Source organism: Podarcis filfolensis (assembly GCF_964270895.1).
Source record: "Podarcis filfolensis genome assembly, chromosome: 17".
Lineage (NCBI taxonomy): Eukaryota > Metazoa > Chordata > Lepidosauria > Squamata > Lacertidae > Podarcis > Podarcis filfolensis.
Window position 1 is genome coordinate 4,997,425 of NC_139621.1, and position 22,782 is coordinate 5,020,206.

At 47.4% G+C, this 22,782-nt stretch overlaps 1 protein-coding gene across 2 annotated transcripts in view; it reads left to right on the forward strand.

The window, feature by feature from the left end:
* PRICKLE3 (prickle planar cell polarity protein 3) overlaps nucleotides 1-21,296 on the forward strand; it is a 33,442-nt gene extending 12,146 nt beyond the window's left edge. For both annotated transcript variants that reach the window (XM_083593295.1, XM_083593296.1), the window contains exons 3-9: nucleotides 472-655; nucleotides 4,984-5,097; nucleotides 11,021-11,158; nucleotides 14,062-14,265; nucleotides 16,270-16,456; nucleotides 18,106-18,621; nucleotides 19,792-21,296. In XM_083593295.1, the coding sequence (XP_083449421.1) occupies nucleotides 472-655; nucleotides 4,984-5,097; nucleotides 11,021-11,158; nucleotides 14,062-14,265; nucleotides 16,270-16,456; nucleotides 18,106-18,621; nucleotides 19,792-20,444 (1,996 nt within the window). In that variant the 3' untranslated portion in view covers nucleotides 20,445-21,296. The remainder of the gene's footprint in view (nucleotides 1-471; nucleotides 656-4,983; nucleotides 5,098-11,020; nucleotides 11,159-14,061; nucleotides 14,266-16,269; nucleotides 16,457-18,105; nucleotides 18,622-19,791) is intronic.
* The last annotated feature ends 1,486 nt before the right edge of the window (nucleotides 21,297-22,782 follow it).

Here is a 22,782-nt window from a genome sequence, read left to right on the forward strand (position 1 = left end):
TAGTCATGCTGGCCACACGACCCAGAAGCTGTATGCCGGCTCCCTCGGCCAGTAAAGCGAGATGAGCGCCGCAACCCCAGAGTCGGCCACGACTTGACTTAACAGTCAGGGGTCCCTTTACCTTTACCTTTAAGGATGAATTAGCACAGTGGTCCCCCACTACCACCCTGCTTTCTTCACACCATCAAGTTTGAACCTATCTTGCTATTCGGCTACTCAAACATCCTGTTTTTCCCTTATAACTGGTGGTCACAGCGACATTTGAGGTCTCTGCCTCCGTGTAGACTTGGTGCACCTTTTATATTTGTCAGGGTTGTGTCTCTTAGGGCTCAACAGGCGGGCGAGTTATGGCAAAGCGTTGAGGATCTTGAGGCAGCAGTAGAGCTTTGCTGGGCAGCTTGGTTGTCTCAGGGTCTAGTTGGTGTTCGGGGACTGTATCCCTGGAGACATTACGTTTCCCTTCCTCTGCAGGAAGATCTGCCAACACTGCAAGTGCCCAAGGGAGGAGCATGCGGTGCGCATGGTGCCTGTCGACTTGGAGAGGATGATGTGCCGCCTCATCTCTGACTTCCAGCGCCACTCGATCTCAGACGACGACTCTGGCTGCGCCTCTGAGGAGTACGCCTGGGTGCCCCCAGGACTCAAGCCTGAGCAGGTAACCCTAGAGCATCATCTGCACCAGGGTCTGTTTGGGATCCAGGATTGGAACTTCTGTACAGTGGACGCTCGGGTTGCGAATGTGATCCGTGCGGGATGCACGTTCACAACCCGCAGCGTCCGCAACTCGCATGTGCGACCGCCAAAACCCAGAAGTAACCCGTTCTGGTACTTCCGGGTTTCGGCGGTCCGTAACCTGAAAAAATGCAACCTGAAGCATCTGTAACCCAAGGTATGACTGTATCTTTAAAATTATTTGCAAACAAATAATAGGCTTATTATTGAATCACCGTACTTTTCTGTGTATAAGACTACGGTTTTTTCTTTTAAAATCATGCTAAAAAGTGGGGGTCATCTTATACATTGGTAGTGCATAGGGTGGACGTTTGATTGGTTGCTGCTGCAGCTGTCAGTGGCTACTGTGCATGTTATTGGTTGCTGCATCAAAGGTGTTGTTGATTGGCTGATGCTCCGGCAGTTGGGTGGGTGATTGGCAGCTTCTTCCGGAGATGGGACAGACAGAAGGTGGATTTTGCAACACGTGCGGGTGATCCCCCCTAAAAAAAGCTCAACATCCCTGGGCAATCCTCTGCAAAAAAAGCTGAACAACTCTGTGCCATCTCCCCCATTTTCTTAAATTTGAGTCCCCCAAAATAGGGGGCATGTTATACACGGGGGCGTCTTATAGATGGAAAATTATGGTAATTTTTTTGTCATGTTTATATCTTAGGGTTTTGTGTCCTCAAATGCAAAACTGTCTACTTTGGTCTCAGTTTTGTCCCAGTGTGACTGTCATGGCTCCCCCAACACACACACACACTATCCACAGGTGGGGGGGCCATAGTTTGGTGAGTGTCCTGAGCAACGTCAGATGCCCTTGCCTTCCCATCCAACTTGGAACTACAGTTCCCAGAGTTCCCAGGAAGAGGAGGGAATGACTTCCAAAGCTGTAGCGTAAATTGGAGGCCTTCAAAGCTGCAGTTTCATGTCACGTAGCTTTTCTCTTTGAAGGAGGTCACGGAGATAAGTGAGGAAGTAATTGGTAAATTTCAGAAGGAGAAAAATATATGCTCTGTGCTGTTGGAGCCCTGCTAAGTCAAGAGGAGGCAGTTCTTATGAACCCCTCTGGGCCTTTCTGACCCAGAAGCCTTGCTACACCCTTGGCCACGTCATGATAATCTAAGATTATAATAATACCCTTTAAACTACAAGCTGTTCTCTTTGTGTTATTAAGGCTGGTTGTTAGAAGGGGGAGGGAAAAGCAGAGGCTGGTGACTATAGTAAATAACCACACCGAGACACAAACGCTGGCCTTTGGGATCCAGGATTCCCGTTCTCCTTAAGGAGTTAAATTAGATCCACCGCCAGACAGGAGCCAATTCGACCTGGTAGGGAGTGCAGGCAGCTGCCCTGGAGGGTAGAATTCCACAGGCTCCAGGTTAACCAGGAAAATCTTCTAGGGAGAGCCCAGTCCTCTGCCCACCCACTCAAGACATTTCAGGGCCATTTGGTCTGGAGAGGGAGGGGGAATCGCCCCACCCCTTTCCCCTCATTTCATACAACTGAACGGAGGGAGAACCCCTTCCCTTAGGAACAGGTGAAAAGGAAAGTGCAGTCAGGAAAGCACTTGGGAAGGACATTCGTTATATTTTTATCGCCTAACTTCGGCAGCATAAATCCTTACCCTCAAATTCACCCTCACAATAACCCTGTTAGGTAGGCTAGGCTGAGAGATGATGACTGGCCCAAAGTCACCCAGAGAACTTTCCCCCCAAAAAGCTATTTTTTATTAAAGCTCGAAAAACAAAGAAAAAGCAATATACAGAAATAACATCAAATATCAAGCATTTTTTAATAGAAAAACTAAAAGAAAGAAAAAGAACAGACTTCCCATTCTCCGTCTATCAGCTTAAAAAACTTATTTAAAACTCTTACAGTCATACCTCGGGATAAATGTGCTTCAAGTTAAGTATTTTTGGGTTGTGCTCCGCGGCAACCTGGAAGTAACGGAGCGTGTTACTTCTGGGTTTCGCCGCGCGCGCATGCGCAGGTGGTAAAAATGACGTCATGCGCATGCGCGGAAGCGGCGAAATACGACCCACAGATGTGCGGACGCGGGTTGCGTTCGCTTCAGGATGTGAACGGGGCTCCGGAACGGATCCCCATTCGCATCCCGAGGTACCACTGCACTCTGTAATAACATCCAACTTGTCTACTTTCCTTAAAGTCACCCAGTGCATTTTTGCATACTAATCATTATGAACATGTTCACACGTCATGGTAAATCAGTGAATGGTTTACTGTAATGCCTGGACTGTTTATCTCCTCTTTGCTCGCATCCAGAGAGAACAATTAAGCCCAAACAAGGATTGTGGTCTGTTTCATATCAACAAATGACAATCAATAAACTGGAGCAAATCTTCAGTACAGATCATAGTTCGTTGGGACAAAGCAAACCACAATTTCTAGTTCAGATGTAATGCTAAGCCAGGGATCGTGGTCTGTTTCCTTCCATCACAAGCAGTAAGGAGAAAGGCAGGTGCAATTCACTTAGACAATAAGCCATGGATTATTCCTGGCTTACTATGACGTGCGAACTATGATGGGCTGTGTGTGGTATCAAAATCCCTTGACCTGTCAGTGCAAGGATTCCCACTAGTGCAATGGGATTTTTCCCTCCTCTTCTCCCACCACACACACCCTGGATCCTCCTCAAATCTGCTCTGGGGGGCTGGAGGGGAACCCCAGAAGAGATTTAGGGGGCTCACAGTGGGAGTGAAGTCCTGTTGCACTGGAAGGATGGCTACATTGGATACAAGCCTCTATCTTGCAAAGGGTAAGAATTTTTCACTGAGAGCTCATTGTTGAAAAGCAGTATATAAATGTTCCAAATAAACGTATGAAGGGTTGTTTTTTCCTTTTGTCGCAAGTGTTTTCCTTCTCTGACTAACCCATAATAGTGAATGGCAGCAATTTTTGTGTATTGAGAAGGGGGACTAATCGAATGCATTCAGGGACACATTTCTAGAGAGGAGAAAAACTACTTCTGTAAGATGCAAATTCAGTCCCTCCACTCATCCCCAGAGCAAAGATGACATTGGGTTGGATCCAGACTAGCAGTGCAACCCCATAGGAGTGTATTCAGAGGTGTGCCCCATTGAATTCAATGGGATCTACTCTCAGGTGAGTGAGCACAGAATTGCAGATTCATTTAGTTGTACTTAGGTCCCATTGAAATCAGTGGATCAAGTGATATTCTAAATTTCAGAAGCAATTTACTGGGTCAACTGATGTTCTAAAATTTTCAGGCTAGGATAATCGGTGCACTTTTTATTTTAAAGGAAGTCATTTGGTCTGATCTTTACCTTAATAAAGTTGAGGATTGTTCAGAACAAAATGGTAGGAAGTTTTAAAAAAGAGGCGGTGTCAATTTAATTACAAACCAGTTGCTGCCTTTTTTTCTTTTTTGTGTTGTGAAATCTGATCACTTCAGCAAGGCCAGGCTGTAATCTGATTAGCACAGCTCCTGTTTTAAGATGATTACCGAGAAACATTTCTTTAAGACTTTCCATTGCTTTCATTGTATAAGGTGTTTACCCTGCTTATCTTGTTGATTATCAGGAGAACCCATGGGGCATGTTGACCAAGAGAGAGTGCTTTTTCTGAGGCCATGCTTATGAGCTTATGAGCTCAGAGTGGTCTCTATCCGGTGCACCTGAGTAGCTCTCCCTGTGCACTGTTTGGAGAGTTGCTAGGAGTCCCGTTCTCTTTATAGAGCTACAATTCTCAGAGTTCCCTGTGAAGAAGGACTGATAGTTAAACCACTCCTGGAACTGTGCCTCTGTGAGGGCAATAGGGCATCTTCTAACAGCTCTCAGGACCCTTAGCAAACTACACTTCCCAGGATCCTTTGGGGGGAAGCCATGGCTGTTTAAAGGGGCATCATTTTGCTTTAAACATGTGGTATGAATGTAGCCCAGGCATGGCGAAACTTGGCCCTCCAAGCTGTTTTGGGACTACAGTTCCCACCATCCCTGACCACTGGTCCTATTAGCTAGGTATGATGGGAGCTGTATTCCCAAAACAGCTGGAGGGCCAAGTTTGGCCATGCCTGATGTAGCCTGAAGGAGATCGCCGCGTCAATCCAAATTCGCTTCCACATTTTGAACATTCCTATAAAGAACTTGCCCTCCTTGGACTCCTGGAAAATTTGGAGACAGAGCAGAAGGCCTCTGCTTGGGCTGCTGGGCAGCAGGACTCTAGACCTTGTGAGCTTCACTTCTGGTCTCCCCTATTTGAGCCACTAATGGTTCTCTTTACCTCCAGGTCTATCAGTTCTTCAGCTGCCTCCCAGAGGACAAAGTCCCCTACGTCAACAGCCCTGGGGAAAGGTACCGCATTCGCCAGCTGCTCCACCAGCTTCCCCCCCATGACAGCGAGGTGAGAAGGGCATTTTATTATTCCACACTGAGAAGGAACAGCATGATTTAAGAGGGAACGGTGTGCTTGCAAGCCCAGAGGGGTCATGTTGGCAGTACAGTGGTACCTCTGGTTAAGAACTTAATTCGTTCTGGAGGTCTGTTCTTAAACTGAAACTGTTCTTAACCTGAAGCACCACTTTAGCTGATGGGGCCTCCTGCTGCCACTGTGCCACCGCCACACAATTTCTGTTCTCATCCTGAAGTAAAGTTCTTAACCTGAGGTACTATTTCTGGGTTAGCAGAGTCTGTAACCTGAAGCGTCTGTAACCTGAGGTACCACTGTACAGATTTTGCAGCAGAATTCAAAAGGATGCTGTAAACTGGGGTCAGACGACGACTCTCATCAGTCCCATCCAGTGCTGGCTGGGGATGATGGGCATTGTAGTCAAACAACATCTATAGGCCAACAGGTTGATTACAGGTAACCCTGTGGGTGGTGACCAGATGTACGTTTTGCAAGCTCCATCATTGAAGGCTGCAACTGAGGCCCTGCTGTTAGTCCACTACTTTTAGAAATACAGCTGGCAGGCGCTAGGGACAGGGCCTTTTTGGTGTTTTTGCCTCACATTTATGGAATTCCCTCCCTGGAGAGATCCAAAAGGCTCCCTTTCTTTCTGTTTGTGAGGTGGGTTTTGGAAAGTTTTCTTCAGACACGTATTTGTTGCAGATTTTCTCTCTGTGTCTGCTGTTTCCTTATTGCTGGTTTAGTGTGTTTATTAATCGCTTTGAGTGCATTGATAATGATATATTTTTTATTATTTGTACTCCGCCCACCTGACTGGGTTGCCCCAGCCACTCTGGGCAGCTTCCAGCATATACAAAAACATAATAGAATGTTAAAAACTTCCCCATACAGTAGAAAAGCAGGGTAGACTTTTTTGTTTTAAATTAACATTCATTTTCTTCGACTAGGAGCTGGCAACTCTTATTCATTCCTTTGTTCGTTTGTTCATTCATTCATTCAAAGGCGGCAATGCCCTCCTATGTGGGGCTGCCCTTGATGACTGCCTGGAGGTCTCTGTGCAAAGTCCTGGCAGGGGCAAATTGCTGGGAGCACACCAGTCAGGGCTCAACGTCTGCATCGGCTTCACATGACTTTCAGGACTCAATTCTGTATGCGACTTTTGATTTATAAAGCCCTTATGGCCTTTGGGCCTGCATACTTCAGAAACTGCTTTCTCTCCTTTTCATCTTTGCCTTTTCAGATCTACTGAGAGCACCTTTGTGACTGTCACAATCGAGGCACTGTGTTTGAACAGCAAGGGTGTGTACAGAGGCACCCTTGGTGGCTGCCCCACGGATGTAGAAAATCCCCCCAGGGGCTGGTCCAAGTCCAAACCTTAAGACCTTATAGAGCAACTTTGCAAAAGGGTTCCATTAGCAGTCCAGGGTTCTTAATCACAAGGAAGAGGCTTCTACGTGTACCGTCCTGTATTATTAATGTTGTATGTGGGACTGCTGGATAGCTAGGGGCTGCAGGCTGGTCTGGTCTAGGGTTTGGCACACTTCTCCCTCACATGTTAGGGAATGCATGTGGGGGTGCTTGTCTCCCCACACCTATTTCTTTTGAACTTCTTATCCTACAGGTGCCACATTAATGCCCGCTCCGTATTCGTGAGAATTTGATCTTTTTAGTGTGGCAGCGCCTGCTAAAAACATCCTCATTTAGGCAAGCCTACGCGGGTGGCGCTGTGGTGTAAACCACTGAGCCTTGGGCTTGCCGATCGGAAGGTCGGCGGTTCAAATCCCCGCAACGGGTGAGCTCTAGTTGCTCGGTCCCTGCTCCTGCCAACCTAGCAGTTCGAAAGCACCTCAAAGTGCAAGTAGATAAATAGGTACTGCTCCGGCGGGAAAGTAAACAGCATTTCCATGAGCTGCTCTGGTTCTCCAGAAATAACTTAGTCATGCTGGCCACATGACCAGGAAAAACTGTCTGCCAGTAAAGCGAGATGAGCGCCAAAACCTCAGAGTTGTTCACGACTGGACTTAACTGTCAGGGGTCCTTTACCTTTTTACCAGCTGCTTTGAAATGCTGATGTGAATTTTAACATATTTTAGAATTTCAACCTTTGGAATGTTTTTAAAGTACTGTTGTAATTTTTTCTTGGTTTTATCTTTTTTATAAAATACTTTGGGGGTGGTGTGTTGATTTTTTACAATCAAGTGGTATATAAATTTCATGAAATAAATAAATAAATAAATTAATAATAATAATAATAATAATAATAATAATAATAATAATAAACAGTCCTACTTCTCTTTCCAAACTTCATTTTTCGAGATCTTCCCCCCCCCCTTTCCCCAACTTGGGCTTGCCATCCGTTTGGCATGGGGGAGTTTATAGATCCTTTCATGCACACCAAGAGCCCACAGAGGTGGGAAACTAGTGACCTTCTGTATGTTGCTAGACTACAACTCCCATCATCCATGGACCACTGGCTATACTGGCCGGGGCTGATAGGAATTGGAGTCCAGCAAGATATCTGGAGGGCAGCAGGTTTAACAATTGCCAGCTATAGAACTGGAAAGGAATTTCCCCAGGGTGGTTGTGTTTGTTTTGCTTGCTTGCTTGAGGTGGGGATTTTTTATTTTTTATATATTTTTTGCCTTCTCACTTTCTGTGTGTGGCTTTTGTCCTCCTGCCTTCAGTCATCAGCAGGTATCTGCTCTGCAGGCAATGTGTTCCCTCTCGCTCTCTGTTTGCGATCTGCGCTACTGGGATTAATCTGTGTGTGTGTGGCAGGCTGATAATCAGGGTGGAAAAAAGCAGGCATTCTTCTCCAAATGGGTCCTGTGTGTTGTGCTAATTAACGCACAGCACTTCATGTAGTCTGTTTCCCCACCGCTTTCCTTTTTAAAAATTATTCACCAAGGTAATCCAGATCTTTCATCAAGGGGAATTTTCATTTTTCAGAATGTAAAAACCATGCAAGTCACACAGATGTGTTCCCTCCCCAGCCCCCTCACTTTGGACACTTTTCACGAAGCGTGGTTCACATACTACGTCTCAATAAGGGCTAGAAATGTTTAATGAAAACTAGAGGTCTTCAGGGGTCAGCGAACTTTTTCAGCAGGGGGCTGGCCCACTGTCCCTCAGACCTTGTGGGGGGGGGGCGGACTATATTTTGAAAAAAATATATGAATGAATTCCTTTGCCCCACAAATAACTCAGAGATGCATTTTAAATAAAAGCACACATTCTACTCATGTAAAAACACGCTGATTCCCAAACTGTCCACGGGCCGGATTTAGAAGGCGATTGGGCCGGATCCAGCCCCTGGGCCTTAGTTTGCCTACCCATGTCTTAGGGGAAACAGTTTCCACACTTGAACAGGGCTGCTGATCATTCCCAGCGCTGATTGTATGTATGCAGGGAAAGAGCAAAGGGGGGAGATCTGTGGCCTGGGGGGTCTCCTCCACTTCAGATTGTAATCGGATGAAGGTTGCTGTGCTAAATACCTTTGCCCTTCCCATTCACAAGGCTCTTGTCTGTTGCTCCCAGGGGGCTGGATTAATGATTAGGCTAAGTGCTCTCCAAAGGAGAGACGCAGCACAATGCCATTTCCCAGCCTCGCTGCTCGAAATTGCTAGGCCAGGTCTGCACAATGCACGGCCAAGGATGTCGCCAGCAAAACACTTTCCCCACAGGCATGGGGAAGGGCTGGCTTATGATGGGGACGTGGACAGATGGTGTGTAGTGACCATTAACTGACTGGAAATGTAAAATGCTGTTTGCGCAGGCTTTTGTTTTTATTTTATTTGTATCCTCTCTTTTCGCTTGCTAGGAGCCTGGGGTCTTAACCTGGCTGTTTTTGTGATATTACGGGCACACGTGTGCTGGGTTGCTTGGGTGAATTGTAGAGTGGCAAGGGACCCCCAAAGGTCATCTAGTCCAACCCCCTGCAATACAGGAATCTCAGCTAAAACATCCACGACAGGCGGCCATCCAACCTCTGCTTAAAAATCTCCAAGGAAGGAGAGTCTGCCACCTTTCGTGGGAGTCCGTTCCACTGTCAAACAACTCTTACCGTCAGAAAGTTTATCCTGATTTTTAGCCAGAATCTCTTTTCTTGTGACTTGAAGCCATGAGTTTGAGTCCTGACCTCCAGAGCAGCAGAAAACAAGCTTGCTGCATCTTCCATGTGGCAGCCCTTTAGATATTGGAAGATGGTCTTCTTTTCTCCATTGTGCTTGTATTCAAACCACCAGGTATGGGCAGGCTTGGGCTCTCTTTATACTTGCTTGTTATCAGGAACTGGTGCTCTGTCTGTTAGTTGTCTGGATTTGATACGCTGCCGGGTGGTGTTGACCTGGCTTCACCTTGTGAGTGGATGGTTCTCCATTTACATCGGTGGTGAGGAATTTGTGGTGGCCTCCATCAACCCCAACCAGCATCGCCGATAGCCAGGGATGATGGTGGTTGTAGTCCAGGGGTAGGCAACCTCAGGCCCATGGCGATTGTTTAACCGGCCCACGAGCCACCTGCTCGGTAAGACCCCACGTGCTGTGCTAAACCAGCATGGCATGGGGACTCACTTCTGTGGTGCCAGAAATCTCATTTGCGCATGCGCAGACGCCGAAAATTGTGTCTGCGCGGGTGCAGACGCCGGAAATTGCGGGCGCGCGCTTACACACACGCAATCCGGCCCACAGAGGGATCTCCACTGGGGTGAACTGGCCCAGGCGAGATAAACCTTGCCGACCCCTGTTGTAATCCAACAAAATCTGGAGGATTTCAGGTTCCCCATCCCTGGTGTAGACACACAAACGCAGAAATACCTTAATCTTTAGCACTCTGTGAGATTTGTAGAGGTAAGAGGAAAACGTTGGCACCTGAACTTCTGGTAAGAAAGCTGCCACTGGCCATGATTCCTACGGGCGTGGAGTGGCATTGCTATCCCTTGGCGACTCTGAGGTGAAAATCCTCTGTATTTGGTGTTACGCTAGAAAACCACTTCTCGTTCATATTGGAAGTTCTGATAAGGGTGGCGCTGGGATTATTTCACAGCAAAGAGGCACCTGACTCCTACAAAAATGGCGTCTTTGGAGGCCTGTGCCCTCCCCACCCTGTATAGACCTCACTTTTGCTTTCCCCCAAACACTTTGTGGGTCCTTTCTCTGAAACCAAAGGAACAAGGCTGGCAAACACAGGGAGATGAGGGAACTGGAAGAGTTTCTGCACACGGAGAGATTGAAAAAGATTAGGGCTCTCGAACCTTCCCAAGATGATGATGATGGGGAGGGGGGAAAGGATCAGATAAAGATCCTGATTAGTATTAGAGAAACCAGCTGTGGGGACTGCGGTTTATCCTTCCTTGTAATGAGAGGGCTGGAAGACGCCCGATGGTGCCATTCAGCATTCTGGAAACAAGGGTACAGTAGTGATTTCCTCATTCAGGCAGCACTATCTGAATCCTACCCACCTCCATTTGCAGATTGTATGGGTAACCACTGTGAATTCTGTGTGTTAAGACACAGTCTGGAAAAAGACCTTCAGATATGCACTGACATCTCTTTCCCGCTTTGACGTGCTGTGCGGTTTCATCCTTGCAGGGCAAACATTTTATTTATTTTCCTTCTTATAAAGTTTCACCTTCCCTCGAGTCACTGCCTGGCTGCAGGGCTGTGTGGCTCTGCTTGTTGCCGCTGCCTTTGATCTTTGTGCCCCAGGCCTGGAACCAGAGTGAGAGCTAAGCAGCTGAGTCCTCTTTTTTTGGTCTTGGTTTTAATTACAACATGTCTTTTTCTTTAGGGGCTCCCTTTGGGGACATAGCCAAAGCGCCTCTGGAACAGCAGCAGATGAGAAGACATCTTGACAGTATTGCTTTGGGCCCTCATTGACTAACTCCTCTCTCCCCTCTCCCCCCAAAATCTCTGCCCAGGCTCAGTACTGCAGCTCTCTGGAAGAGGAAGAAGCGAAAGAACTGAAGTTATTCTCACAGCAACGAAAGCGAGAGAACCTGGGACGTGGGACTGTCCGCCTCTTCCCCGTCACCATAACCGGAGCCATTTGCGAGCAGGTATTGGGCCTCACTCTGGCACTGCTAGTGTCAACACAGTTTGAGAACCAGGGCAGGGTTGAAGAATGGTTGGGAGACTGAGCACAGAAAAGTCTTCAGAGCCAAGCTAGATATCTGGCAGAAGACCAGTGGGGCTGGCAGCCCAGTCCACTGCTAAACATCGAGAAAGCAGCAGCAGAGAGAGTCTGGGATTTTGAAGAGGGGAAGTGGCAGGTGGGAGAAACTTGCTTAGCCCTTTGTCTGCTTGCCACTTCTCACCATGCATTCCACACTCCCTGGGTCAACTTTGTCCAGCTGGCGTCTCCAGACATGGCGTACTCGGGCCGAGGGGAGGAGAGCAGGGAGAAGCGGTCACCCTTGCCCTTCAAATTGTGGCCTCCTCCTCTGCCCCATACTGGTTTATTTTTTAAAATATTTTTTTAAATTATTTTTAGCATATCATTTTCAAATAATTAAACATACTTTTACACCTTATACAATTTTTTTGGACTTCCATCAGTCACATCTGAAAATTTTCCAATCTAATCACTTAATATGCATTTCTTAATTTCACTATTACCTTTAAATCTTATGACTAATTTCTCTTCTTTCTCTATTTTGCAATATTTCATATATTTTTCCTTACAAAACTTCTTGTAGTCCTATTAGCGTAATTTGTTGATTACAATTGCTCTTCAAATAGTTCATATATTTTTTCCAATCTTCTGCAAATCTCTGATCCCGCAGGTTTCGAATCCTTCCTGTCATTTTATCTAATTCTGCGTAGTCCATTAATTTTGTCTGCCATTCTTCATTCGTCGGGATTTCTTCTTGCTTCCTCCCCATACTGATTCCTCCCCATACTGATTTTTAAAGGGAGACATGTTAACTAATCAAAAATATTTCATCCAACGTCTAGTTTAGCACTCGCAACAGCAGATTCTCGGGGTTCAGCTCAATGTGTAGAAGCCATTACAAACCTCTGGTGGCTTGTTAAATCCACTGTGCTGAACCTGAATCCAGAAGTTCAGGTCTTATCAGTTGGGCTTCATAATTAGATCCATAAAGGTAAAAAGGTAAAGAACCCCTGACAGTTAAGTCCGGTCACAGACGACTCTGGGGTTGCGGCGCTCATCTCACTTTACTGGCCAAGGGAGCCGATATTTGTCCACAGACAGTTTTTCCGGGTCATGTGGCCAGTATGACTAAGCCGTTTCTGGCGAAACAGAGCAGTGCATGAAAACACTGTTTACCTTCCTACCGGAGTGGTACCTATTTATCTACCTGCATTTTGACATGCTTTCGAACTGCTAGGTTGGCAGGAGCAGGGACCAAGCAGCGGGAGCTCACCCCGTTGTGGGGATTTGAACCGCTGACCTTCCGATCAGCAAGCCCAAGGCTCAGTGGTTTACACCACAGCACCACCCGTGTCCACACTTAGGCCCAATTTGTGTGGTGTGAATGTTCTTTCCTGGTGCTCAGGGCCAGCATCTCCGTGGTCATGTGTGCAAGTGCTACTTAGGCTCATCTCTTGATTCATGCTGTTCCTTCCCATGCCAGTATTGCTGGTCCTCTAGGGAATTCTACGCGAGTGGGGCTTGCATAAGTTGCTCTTTCGATGCTGAGGTTGCTTCACTGGAAGTTGAATCAGGGTTGTGATCTGTTGGCAAGGGCAGCAAATTCCAGGGTGATCCCAGAACACACCCTTGCTTCTATTCCGGGTCATTCCTGGGCCATTGTGTGTTGGTAAAGAGCTCCATTCTCCACCCATCTCTGCATGTCAGAGATAAGAATTGTTGGCATGGCTCTGATTCACTCCTTGTTGTGAACCTGGGCAATTGTAGCAGCTGGCATTTCTGACAGCTACTACAGTCCCCTGGCGAGAGCCTCCTTCCAGCCTTAGTGTTGCTGCCACATGCCTCCTTCCTTGCCCTCTCATGTTGGTGGATGACAGTTCCCATCGGTCCCAGCGAGCATGGTTGCAGGGGGGAGTTGCAGCCCCCCAAGTAACTGGAGGGCACCACACCGGCAGATGCTGCAGTAGGCAGTGTGTTATGGCTCCTGGATTCTTGTGTGTGTGTGTGTGTGCATGCGTGCAAACACACACACACACGTGGCAATTCCCCAAGAAAGTTATGAAGGTAGCTCTGTTCCACTGTATTTGCATTCTGTGATACACAGGAAGGGTTGGTCTCTAAAAAATTTGGAAGAGGAAATATGTGGGCTGTGAGTTGCACCTCCCACATGGAAATTTTGAATTTTGGCTCCTGGTACAAGAGGAGAGTTAAAATACATTGGAGGAGCAACAGCAACATCTAGTGTTCAGATGAGGTACTTGGCTCTTTTAATACACACAAAAATCCTAACCCTCAGCTCTGTTCTTCTCTTTTTTATTTAAATTATGTTGATTGCCTTTCAGTGAAAATTCTCAAATGAAACAAGAAATGTTTAGAAATACAAACTGTGCACATAAGCAATAGAGCGGCAACAAGATCATTTCAGAGCACGCTCACCCTCATAAAGCTTCCTGTGTAAACCAAACTGTTTTGGTGAGCAGCCCCAGAAGAAGCGTGGCTTCCTAATGGAGGGTGACAGTTGTGGTGCCACCCCGAGGAGGCCCTGCCGTGAGCCTTGGGGAGTCTTATTTCTGAAGAGGAAATACCTTTCCCTGAAGGCCTCTAGTCTCATAGGGTTATATGGGAGAAAACAGTAGCATGGTTAGGACCTGGTCTGATTTATGGCACTCTGGCGAATAAGCAGCACCTTGAATTAAAAGTCTCGAAAGGTGACCACCGCCTTGGACAGTTTGGGTTTAAAGCAGAGATGGAGAGCCTGTGGCTGCTGTAATGTATCTGAGGTGCTTCGAACCCTTTGCAAAGTGCTATATAAGTCTTAAGTGCTCTTGGTTTCTCTTTCCTTGGCAGTGCGGGAAGCAGATCTGTGGTGGGGACATTGCGGTCTTTGCCAGCCGGGCTGGGCATGGCGCCTGCTGGCACCCACAGTGCTTTGTGTGCACCACCTGCCGGGAGCTCCTCGTTGACCTCATCTACTTCTACCAGGGCGGCAAGATCTACTGTGGGCGTCACCACGCAGAGCGCCTCAAACCGCGCTGTGAGGCCTGCGATGAGGTGAGGGTTTGTGCCAGACACTCTGAAGGCCACAGGGTGGGGATATTGGATGGCTGGATGGATAGATACTAGGGTTGCCATAAATCTGGAATTTCCTAGAGAAACCTAGAATACTGCAGTCGGAAGCAGTGTCTGGGCAGAAATCTGCAAAAAACAAAAAAGTGTTGGTGCTGACCTTTAAAGCCCTAAACGGCCTCGGCCCAGTATACCTGAAGGAGCGTCTCCAGCCCCATCGTTCTGCCTGTACACTGAGGTCCAGTGCCGAGGGCCTTCTGGTGGTTCCCTCACTGTGACAAGCAAAGCTACAGGGAACCAGGCAGGGGGCCTTCTCGGTAGTGGCACCTGCCCTGTGGAACGCCCTCCCAACAGATGTCAAAGAGAAAAACAACTACCAGACTTTTAGAAGACATCTGAAGGCAGCCCTGTTTAGGGAAGCTTTTAATGTTTAACAGACCGCTGTATTTTAATACTCTGTTGGGAGCCGCCCAGAGTGGCTAGGGAAACCCAGCCAGATGGGCGTGGTATAAATAATAAATTCTATTCTATTCTATTCTATTCTAGAATGCCTGGGTAAATCCATACGTATGGCAACCCATGTCGGTCCAGATTTTCACTTTTTGAATTTTGGCAGCCATGATACACACGCACGCGTGCACACACGTTTTGAGATTTCTTCTCCAAATTGTGCACCAGGTCGCATGCTGTTATGCCAGATGATGATCAGGCCTAGTTTTGCTGAGTCAAGAAGCCAATTACTTTTTAAATTTTAAATTACTTAACACAACACAACACTGAATGTTAGGAGATATGGCTGTGGGACAGGGGGGCGATGACTAGTTTTTAGTTTGAAAAGCAAAAATTGGGCACTGGTTCACCACTCATGGATGTCAGTAGTTATTATGACGACTGGAAGGGAAAGCTGAGAAAGGGTGAAGAGGAACAAGTGTCCTCCTGGGGATTTTTGTAAGGCAGCCTTTTAAAAAAACCATTTGGGTCTATATATATATATGGGTCCACAAGCGCGCGCTCTCTCTCTCTCTCTCTCTCTCTCTCTCTCTCTCTCTCTCTCTTACTTTTTTACTTACTTATGGCATTTTTATGCCACTCCACAACATTTCTGGGTGGCTTACAATGAAAACCAATGTAAATCTAAAGCACAAAAGCATGAAATTGGAACTACATCTCCCTAGAAAGTGTAGTGATGGCCTTTTACAGTGTTGACTGTAAAAGGGGTTTTGACCAATTCATGGAGGATAAATCCATAGATGTTCCACCTCCACTATCAGAGGAAGGTGGCATCTGAATACCATTAGCTGAGAGTTAGAGGTTGGGAGAGCGCCACTGAGCTCGGGTTCTGCTAGGGTGGGCCTTTGGCCTGATCCAGCAGGACTCTTCTTACTCTTAAAATAAGGAAAACCTTTTTGGCTTAACTCATCTAGTATCTACACCTGCCATCCCATTTCTGCAACCTTGCCTTTTGGGAAAGCCTTCAAGACTCGTCATTTTTGCCCCGGTTTCCTTAATGGATCATAATTATGTCATTGGAATTTGGAGTCTGTTTTTATTTCTATGACTGTTTCATTCTTGGTTTTAGTAATGCTGATTTTTTAAAAATACCTGTCGTTTTTATTATTGTAAACCACTTCCAGGGAGGAACCAAAGGGAAGGAGGTGTGTATTTCAGGTTCCCAAACCTCCCTGGCAGAGCAGATTTCTGCGTGTTCAGAAACGGCACTCGGTATAGCTCTCCTGGGACGTTACTTCATGAAGAGGCGGTAACTGTTTGCCGTGCCTTGAGTTCCAGAAGGGATTTTCTGGTTGGCCTAATGCCGTTGGGCTCCCCTCCCCCACATTTTCCTCTTTGCCCCTTGGCTCACTTGTCTGAGTTGCTCAAAGTTGTTGTGTTGACTGTGAGTGGGATTCCCCACAAAGGGCTGCAGGCGCCTGCCTTCTGTTTACTCCCCTCCCCTCTGACTTGTGGCTCCCTTTCTTGCCCCCCCAACAGATTATCTTTGCAGACGAATGCACAGAGGCTGAAGGCCGCCACTGGCACATGCGCCATTTCTGCTGCTTTGAGTGCGAGGAGGCGCTGGGCGGCCAGCGGTACATCATGCGCCAGAGCCGCCCCTACTGCTGCCGCTGCTATGAGAGCCTCTACGCAGAGTACTGTGACGCCTGTGGCGAGCACATTGGTATGGATGCCCAGAGCTGTTTTGAATAGGCTGGTGCTTTCTGCACAGTTTATTTGGCTTCCAGAACTAAGGTTTCCAGGTGGACTTTTTGTAAGAAATGGGGTGATAGATGAGATGGGCACTGGGCAAGGGGGGAGTTTGGGAAGAGGGTTTTCCTGGCAATTCTCCTGGGGGGCCATTTGCGGGTTCCTTTTTATGAATTCTCAGATAATTGAATCAGGCTATGCTTTACGAGCAAAGGGACGTGGGTGGCGCTGTGGGTTAAACCACAGAGCCTAGGACTTGCCGATCAGAAGGTCGGCAGTTCGAATCCCCGCGACGGGATGAGCTCCCGTTACTCGGTCCCTGCTCCTGCCAAACCTAGCAGTTCAAAAGCACGTCAAAGTGCAAGTAGATAAATAGGTACCGCTCCGGTGGGAAGGTAAACGGTGTTTCCGTGCGCTGCTCTGGTTTGCCAGAAGCAGCTTAGTCATGCTGGCCACATGACCTGGAAACTGTACACTGGCTCCCTTGGCCAATAAAGAGAGATGAGTGCCGCAACCCCAGAGTCGGCCACGACTGGACCTAATGGTACTGGGAAGCAAGGCAAGGTTTGTCTCCAGAACATGGTTTCCATGCCAGGGCTCAGTCAGTCTGAACACTGTGTTTGCAGAGTGTTTCTTTAGCATTGGGAAAACTCAGTTCCGGCTACGGTGCAACCACCCAGCAGTGGCAGACTGTGGGGTTTAGAATTTCAGCAGCGCCCTGTGAGATGCCAAAATTCGGCGCCTCTTGCCTTGCAATGTTTGTCATTGTTGTGGCGGCCTCTCGGTGCCCAGTGCAGGCGTAAACCTGTCGCACTCCCCTGAAACCCACCTTTGCTCCCAGCCCAGAGATGACATGATCCCCAGATAGGGCGGATTTGATTTAAATCAAATCAATTTAAATCACAATTTAAATCACTAGTCAGTAAGATCTGATATAAAAAAAATAATTACAGAAAGATTCATTCTTTCTGGTATAATCTTAATATTTACAAGCAGATGAAGGTTTCATTTTTGGAATAATAAATTTTCAGAGTAGTTTTTACAGTTATATCCAAAATTACTGATTTGGTTATACTATTAGAAATACATAGACAGATAATTATGAAATTATTGTGAGGTTTAATAAGTTAACTGTATTTGGACAACTTTTCTGCTGCACTTTATTGGAAGGAGAAGTATAATCATTTCCTTAATAAAAATTTATTTAACTAAAACAAAAACATTATAGCGTATGTATCCATGTTTGTTAACTGATATGGTTAAACGTTTGTTGTTGTTTTTTTTTAAAAAAATTTAGACTGAGTTTTAGCACACATGAAAAACTTAAAACAAATCCTTATTTCCGGATGAATAGCCTTTGGACTATAATGTAACTTAAATGGAAAGCTTTCGTTAGAAAGATTTTCCCTCCAAAAGCATTTATTTTAAAAATACAATTTAAATTTTAAAAAATCTGTGTTTTTTTAAAAAAAACCTGATGTAAATAAAAAAAAATCTGATTTTGTTTTTATTTTTTTAAATCACTGATTTTTATCCACCCTGTCCCCAGATCTTCGATTGTGTGCTTGTGTAGTAATGAAGCACTGACCTGTCCCCTGGTTTGGTCTTTTCCTTTCCCCGCAGGCATTGACCAGGGCCAGATGACCTACGAGGGCCAGCACTGGCATGCCACAGATGCTTGCTTCAGCTGCTCCCGCTGCCACCAGCCCCTGCTGGGGAAGCCCTTCCTGCCCAAGCAGGGCCAGATCTTCTGCTCTCGGGCCTGCAGCCTGGGCGAGGACCCCAACGGCTCGGACTCCTGCGACTCGGCCTTCCAGAGCGCCCGCTCCCAAGACTCCCGGCGAGCCAGCTGGCAGCAACGGCGGGTTCAGGCCCAGCGCTCGCCCGCCTCCTCCCACGTCGCCCGCTCCATTTCCTTTGGAGGGCAGCCGGCACCCGCTAATTCGGCCCCGAGGATCCGAAGGAGCTGGAGTGGCTTATCTGGAGCAGGGGAGGAGGTGCCGACGGAAACAGAGGAGCTCTCGGATCCAGACAGCAACGGCTCGGGCTGCAGCCAGAGTTGCGAGGAGCCAGTCAAATGCACCTCTAGGGGTACTTCCACTTGCCCACCACCAGCCATGGACCAGGAGCCAGGAACAGGTGAGGCAGAACCAAGTGTGTTGGTGGATTTTGGGGGGGAATGTGGCATCTTATGACCACCACAAACTTCTGGATGTTATTTGGGAAGACCTTCCCTTGAGGCTGACCAAGAAACTCCAGTAGGTGCAGAATGCCGTGGTGAGACTCCTTACGGGGTCCTCGCCGCGGGATCACATTCACCCGGTGCTATACCAGCTGCACTGGCTCCCGGTGGAGTACAGGGTCAGGTTTAAGGTGCTGGTTTTAACCTTTAAAGCCCTATACAGCCTAGGACCCTTGTACCCACGGACTGCCTCTCCTGGTATGTCCCACGGAGGACCTTATGGTCTTCAAATAAAAACATCTTGGAGATCAAGGGCCACAGGGAGGTTAGGCTGGCCTCAACCAGAGCCAGGGTGGAATGCTCTGACACAAGAGACTAGGGCCCTGCGGGACTTGACATCTTTCTGCAGGGCCTGCAAGACAGAGCTGTTCCACCAGGCCTTTGGCCAAGGCACAGTCTGACCCCCCTACTTTTGTAATCCTCATAGAACTCTAGCCCAATGGTTGCCATTAACTTGACTCTGAATTGATTTTAGAATGAATTGATTTTAGAATGTATTTCAATTAAATGATTATGATTTTATGTCAACTGTTTGATTTTTACCGTTGTTAGCCGCTCTGAGCCCAGCTTCAGCTGGGGAGGGCAGGATATAAATAAATTATTATTATTATTATTATTATTATTATTATTATTATTATTATTGAAACATACTCGGAGTCGAGAGTGGATTTCATGCTCTTTATTCAGCTCATAGTGGTGAGGAGGAATGGAAGTTCCCCCAGAATGTCTGCTTTATATACATTATTTACACAATGGGCCCCACGTGACTGGCTAATTCTGGGATTCTCCTGTAGGCCAATCAGGTTGCGGATTCACTTCCACCTGGAGCTGGATTGGGTGGCTCCTGTGGACCAATCAGACTGCTGCATTCTGGGTCCTATTGTTCTAGGACCAATCAGACTGCTGTATTCTGAATCCTATTATTCTAGGACCAATCAGACTGCTGCATTCTGAATCCTATTCAACTCAGTACATAACTATTATTATTATTATTATTATTATTATTATTATTATTATTATTATTTATTGCCTCTTTCTCTAACAGTCTTGTTTCTCCCCTCCCCCAGGGACTGAGAAGCGACCATGTTTCCAACGCACATCCCCCTTGCGCCATTCTATGCCCGAACTGGGCATCCACCCCTCCAAGATCCCAGACTGGAGCAGCAGCTCAGCTTCCAAACTCCAAGCATCTGCCCAGCTGCGACCCAGCGAGGGGTCTGAGCTGGGGATGGCGAGCTTTGCCCGGGGAGGGGCACCCCGAGTTAGCTTCCGGGAGCCCCTGGTCTCGGGGGAGCCCAGTGCTCCTGGTCTCGAGCAGACCTCCGTCGACGCCCAGCTGCTTCAGAACGGAAGCGTTAGCCGGGGACACCCTCGCTCCACCTCGGACAACTCTCTCAACCTGGGGAGCCAGGGCTGGCGGCCACCAAGGAAAGGCGCAGCGGAGGGCAGAGGAGCGAGCCTCTCCTACTCTGCTTCCGAGGGGGCTTTTCCTGCCTGGCACCGGCGTTACCCACCCAGGGGATGGGACTTCAGCTCTTCCGATTCCTCCGATTCTTCCTCGGAGGAGGAAGGCTATTTTCTGGGGGAGCCGATACCCCTGCCCCCCCATTTACGAGGCGGGGCTAGCCCCACAGAGTCCACGCCACCCACTGACTCGATACGTAAGCGGCAGCGCCGAAGGCTGCGTGTGGTCCGGGACAAGAATTGCGTCGTTGCGTAGACCTGACTTCCACCTTCTGGACTTTGGCCACAAGAATCCAAGTATGAAATCGGGATTTAGGCTTGGAACCACGGACCTTTGCTCCGTCCGCCATGACTGCTTTGACTCACGACCCCTCGCCAGGGATCCTCTTCAAGTGACCTCTCCATCGCAACCGTTGAAATCCCCTCACCTTTCCTCAGGGACCCTTGAGCGCTCTCTTTTCCATGGTGACCTTTGATCTTTAGATGTGACCCTTCTGTGAAGAACCTTATCTCCTCTCTCTGGTGGTCTTTGAACTTTGGTTGTGTTTCTTTTCCATTGTGGCCTTTTGACCTCTCAACTGTGACCTTTTGAACATGAATTAACCCTTCTGTCTTGAACCTTTGGAGTGATGGTCTTTTGAACCTCTGCACTGTGCCCCATGAACTTCCAACTCCAGTCTCTTACCTGAGAACCCTTGAACTTTGGTTTTGACCTTTCCACTGTGACCTCTGAACTTATCTCACCTCTCCTGGGTTGACCCTTGTTGATCATTGACTTTCAAGTTGCCATTATTAATTGCCTGCTTTCAAGCTCTGGGTGCTTTTTTCTCTATAGATCAGGTGTTTGGTGTATGTATATGTTGTGGGGGGTGAACTCCTTTCTACATCTGGTACAGGTTTGCACCCAATCGAAGATGGACACCAGGTGTCCTCTATAGGGCAAAGCCTGCAACAGATCTTCTTGATCCACCTCAAACTATTCTTCTCTGTCCTGTCTTCTTGCACTTTGTGCATCTCTTGAGTTTGCAATTTTTAAAATTTGGGTGGGTTTTTTTTTCTAATTGAGGATTTAATTTAATTGAAATTTAAATAAAAATATATGAAAACACTTGTGGCTGCAGTGGATCGTCGCAGGGTGTTGGGCCTTAACAAGGAAAGCAGGATGCTGTGCAGCAAACATGCAGAATGGTCCTCTGTGCAGGAGGGATATGGTGACTTCTTGCATCTCCGTCTTGAACCAAGGAGGAAAAAACAAAACACTTCAGTGCACTCTTCACTAGTTTCATAACGAAGCCCCTGGAAGCTAACCTAAACATACAGTCATACCCCTGGCTGAAGTCGCTTCCGGTTAAGCCTTTTCAGGTTGCGCTTCGTGGCGACCCGGAAGCCACGGAGCGCGTTACTTCCGGGTTTCGCCACATGCGCAGACGCTCAAAATGACGTCACACGCATGCACGGAAGCGGCGAATCGCAACCCGCGCACGCACAGACGCGGGTTGCGTTCACTTCAGGATGCGAACGGGGCTCTGCAACGGATACCGTTCACATCCAGAGGTAAAACTGTACAAGGCAGTTTTCTCTGTCCCCCAAAACTGTATGGCAGGCTACTGCGGAGTAAATCCTTTGTTCCTTTATAGTCACCTCTTCTATTTTACACTCAGCTTTAATTACCGTAGACCAGGCATCTCCAAAGTCCATTTCAGGGACCTAATCTGGCCCGCCAGTCGATTTAAACGGGCCCCCGTGGCAGTATATGTTGTGAGATAAAATTCCAAAAAAAACCTCAGCAACTTCAATCCTAAAAAAAGCTCACGGCCCTCACGCATGTTCGTTTCATCAAATCTGGCCCTCTTTGAACACCCCTGCTGTAGACTAAGGACACTAAGTAATGAGAAAGTTTCAAACAACTCAAAGGAGGCTTGTACCCATTTATTTAGTGGAGATTTTGTGTACACAGCACTTGGGTGTGTGAGCTGGCTCTCAAGGCATTCGCGTTTAAGGATAAAAATAAAGCACAGTCATTCACGCAGCAGAGTTAAGCTCAATATAGCCACAGTGTGCTGCTAAGTTAGACTTACTCCTCTAGGGAGAATTTCCCTCCTTCCAGGGGGGCAGCCCCATGTTTATTATTTATGTTCCTGTTCCACATTCATAGCCCCAACTATAACCCACAACATCCCTGGCATATTAGGGCCGAATTTGCAGCCAGGCTGTTGCCATTCTGGAGTTCCCTCTGCCCCACATTCTATTTGAGCACATTTTATCATCTTCATTTGTCTCCTGTTTGCTAAAGGAGCACACATGAGGATATTACGCCAATTTAATCTTCCAGTAAACAACCCAAAGAATGACCAAGGCTATTCTGCCAACTTCATGGTGGAACACGGATCCGGCCCAAAATCCAGTGCTGTAGCTGCTGTTTCCTGCACCCTGTGAGTTGCCTTCTTTTTTATGATACTCTGCATGTACAGCGGTACCTCGGGTTAAGAACTTAATTTGTTCTGGAGGTCTGTTCTTAACCTGAAACTGTTCTTAACCTGAAGCACCACTTTAGCTAATGGGGCTTTCTGCTGCTGCCACACCACCACTGTGTG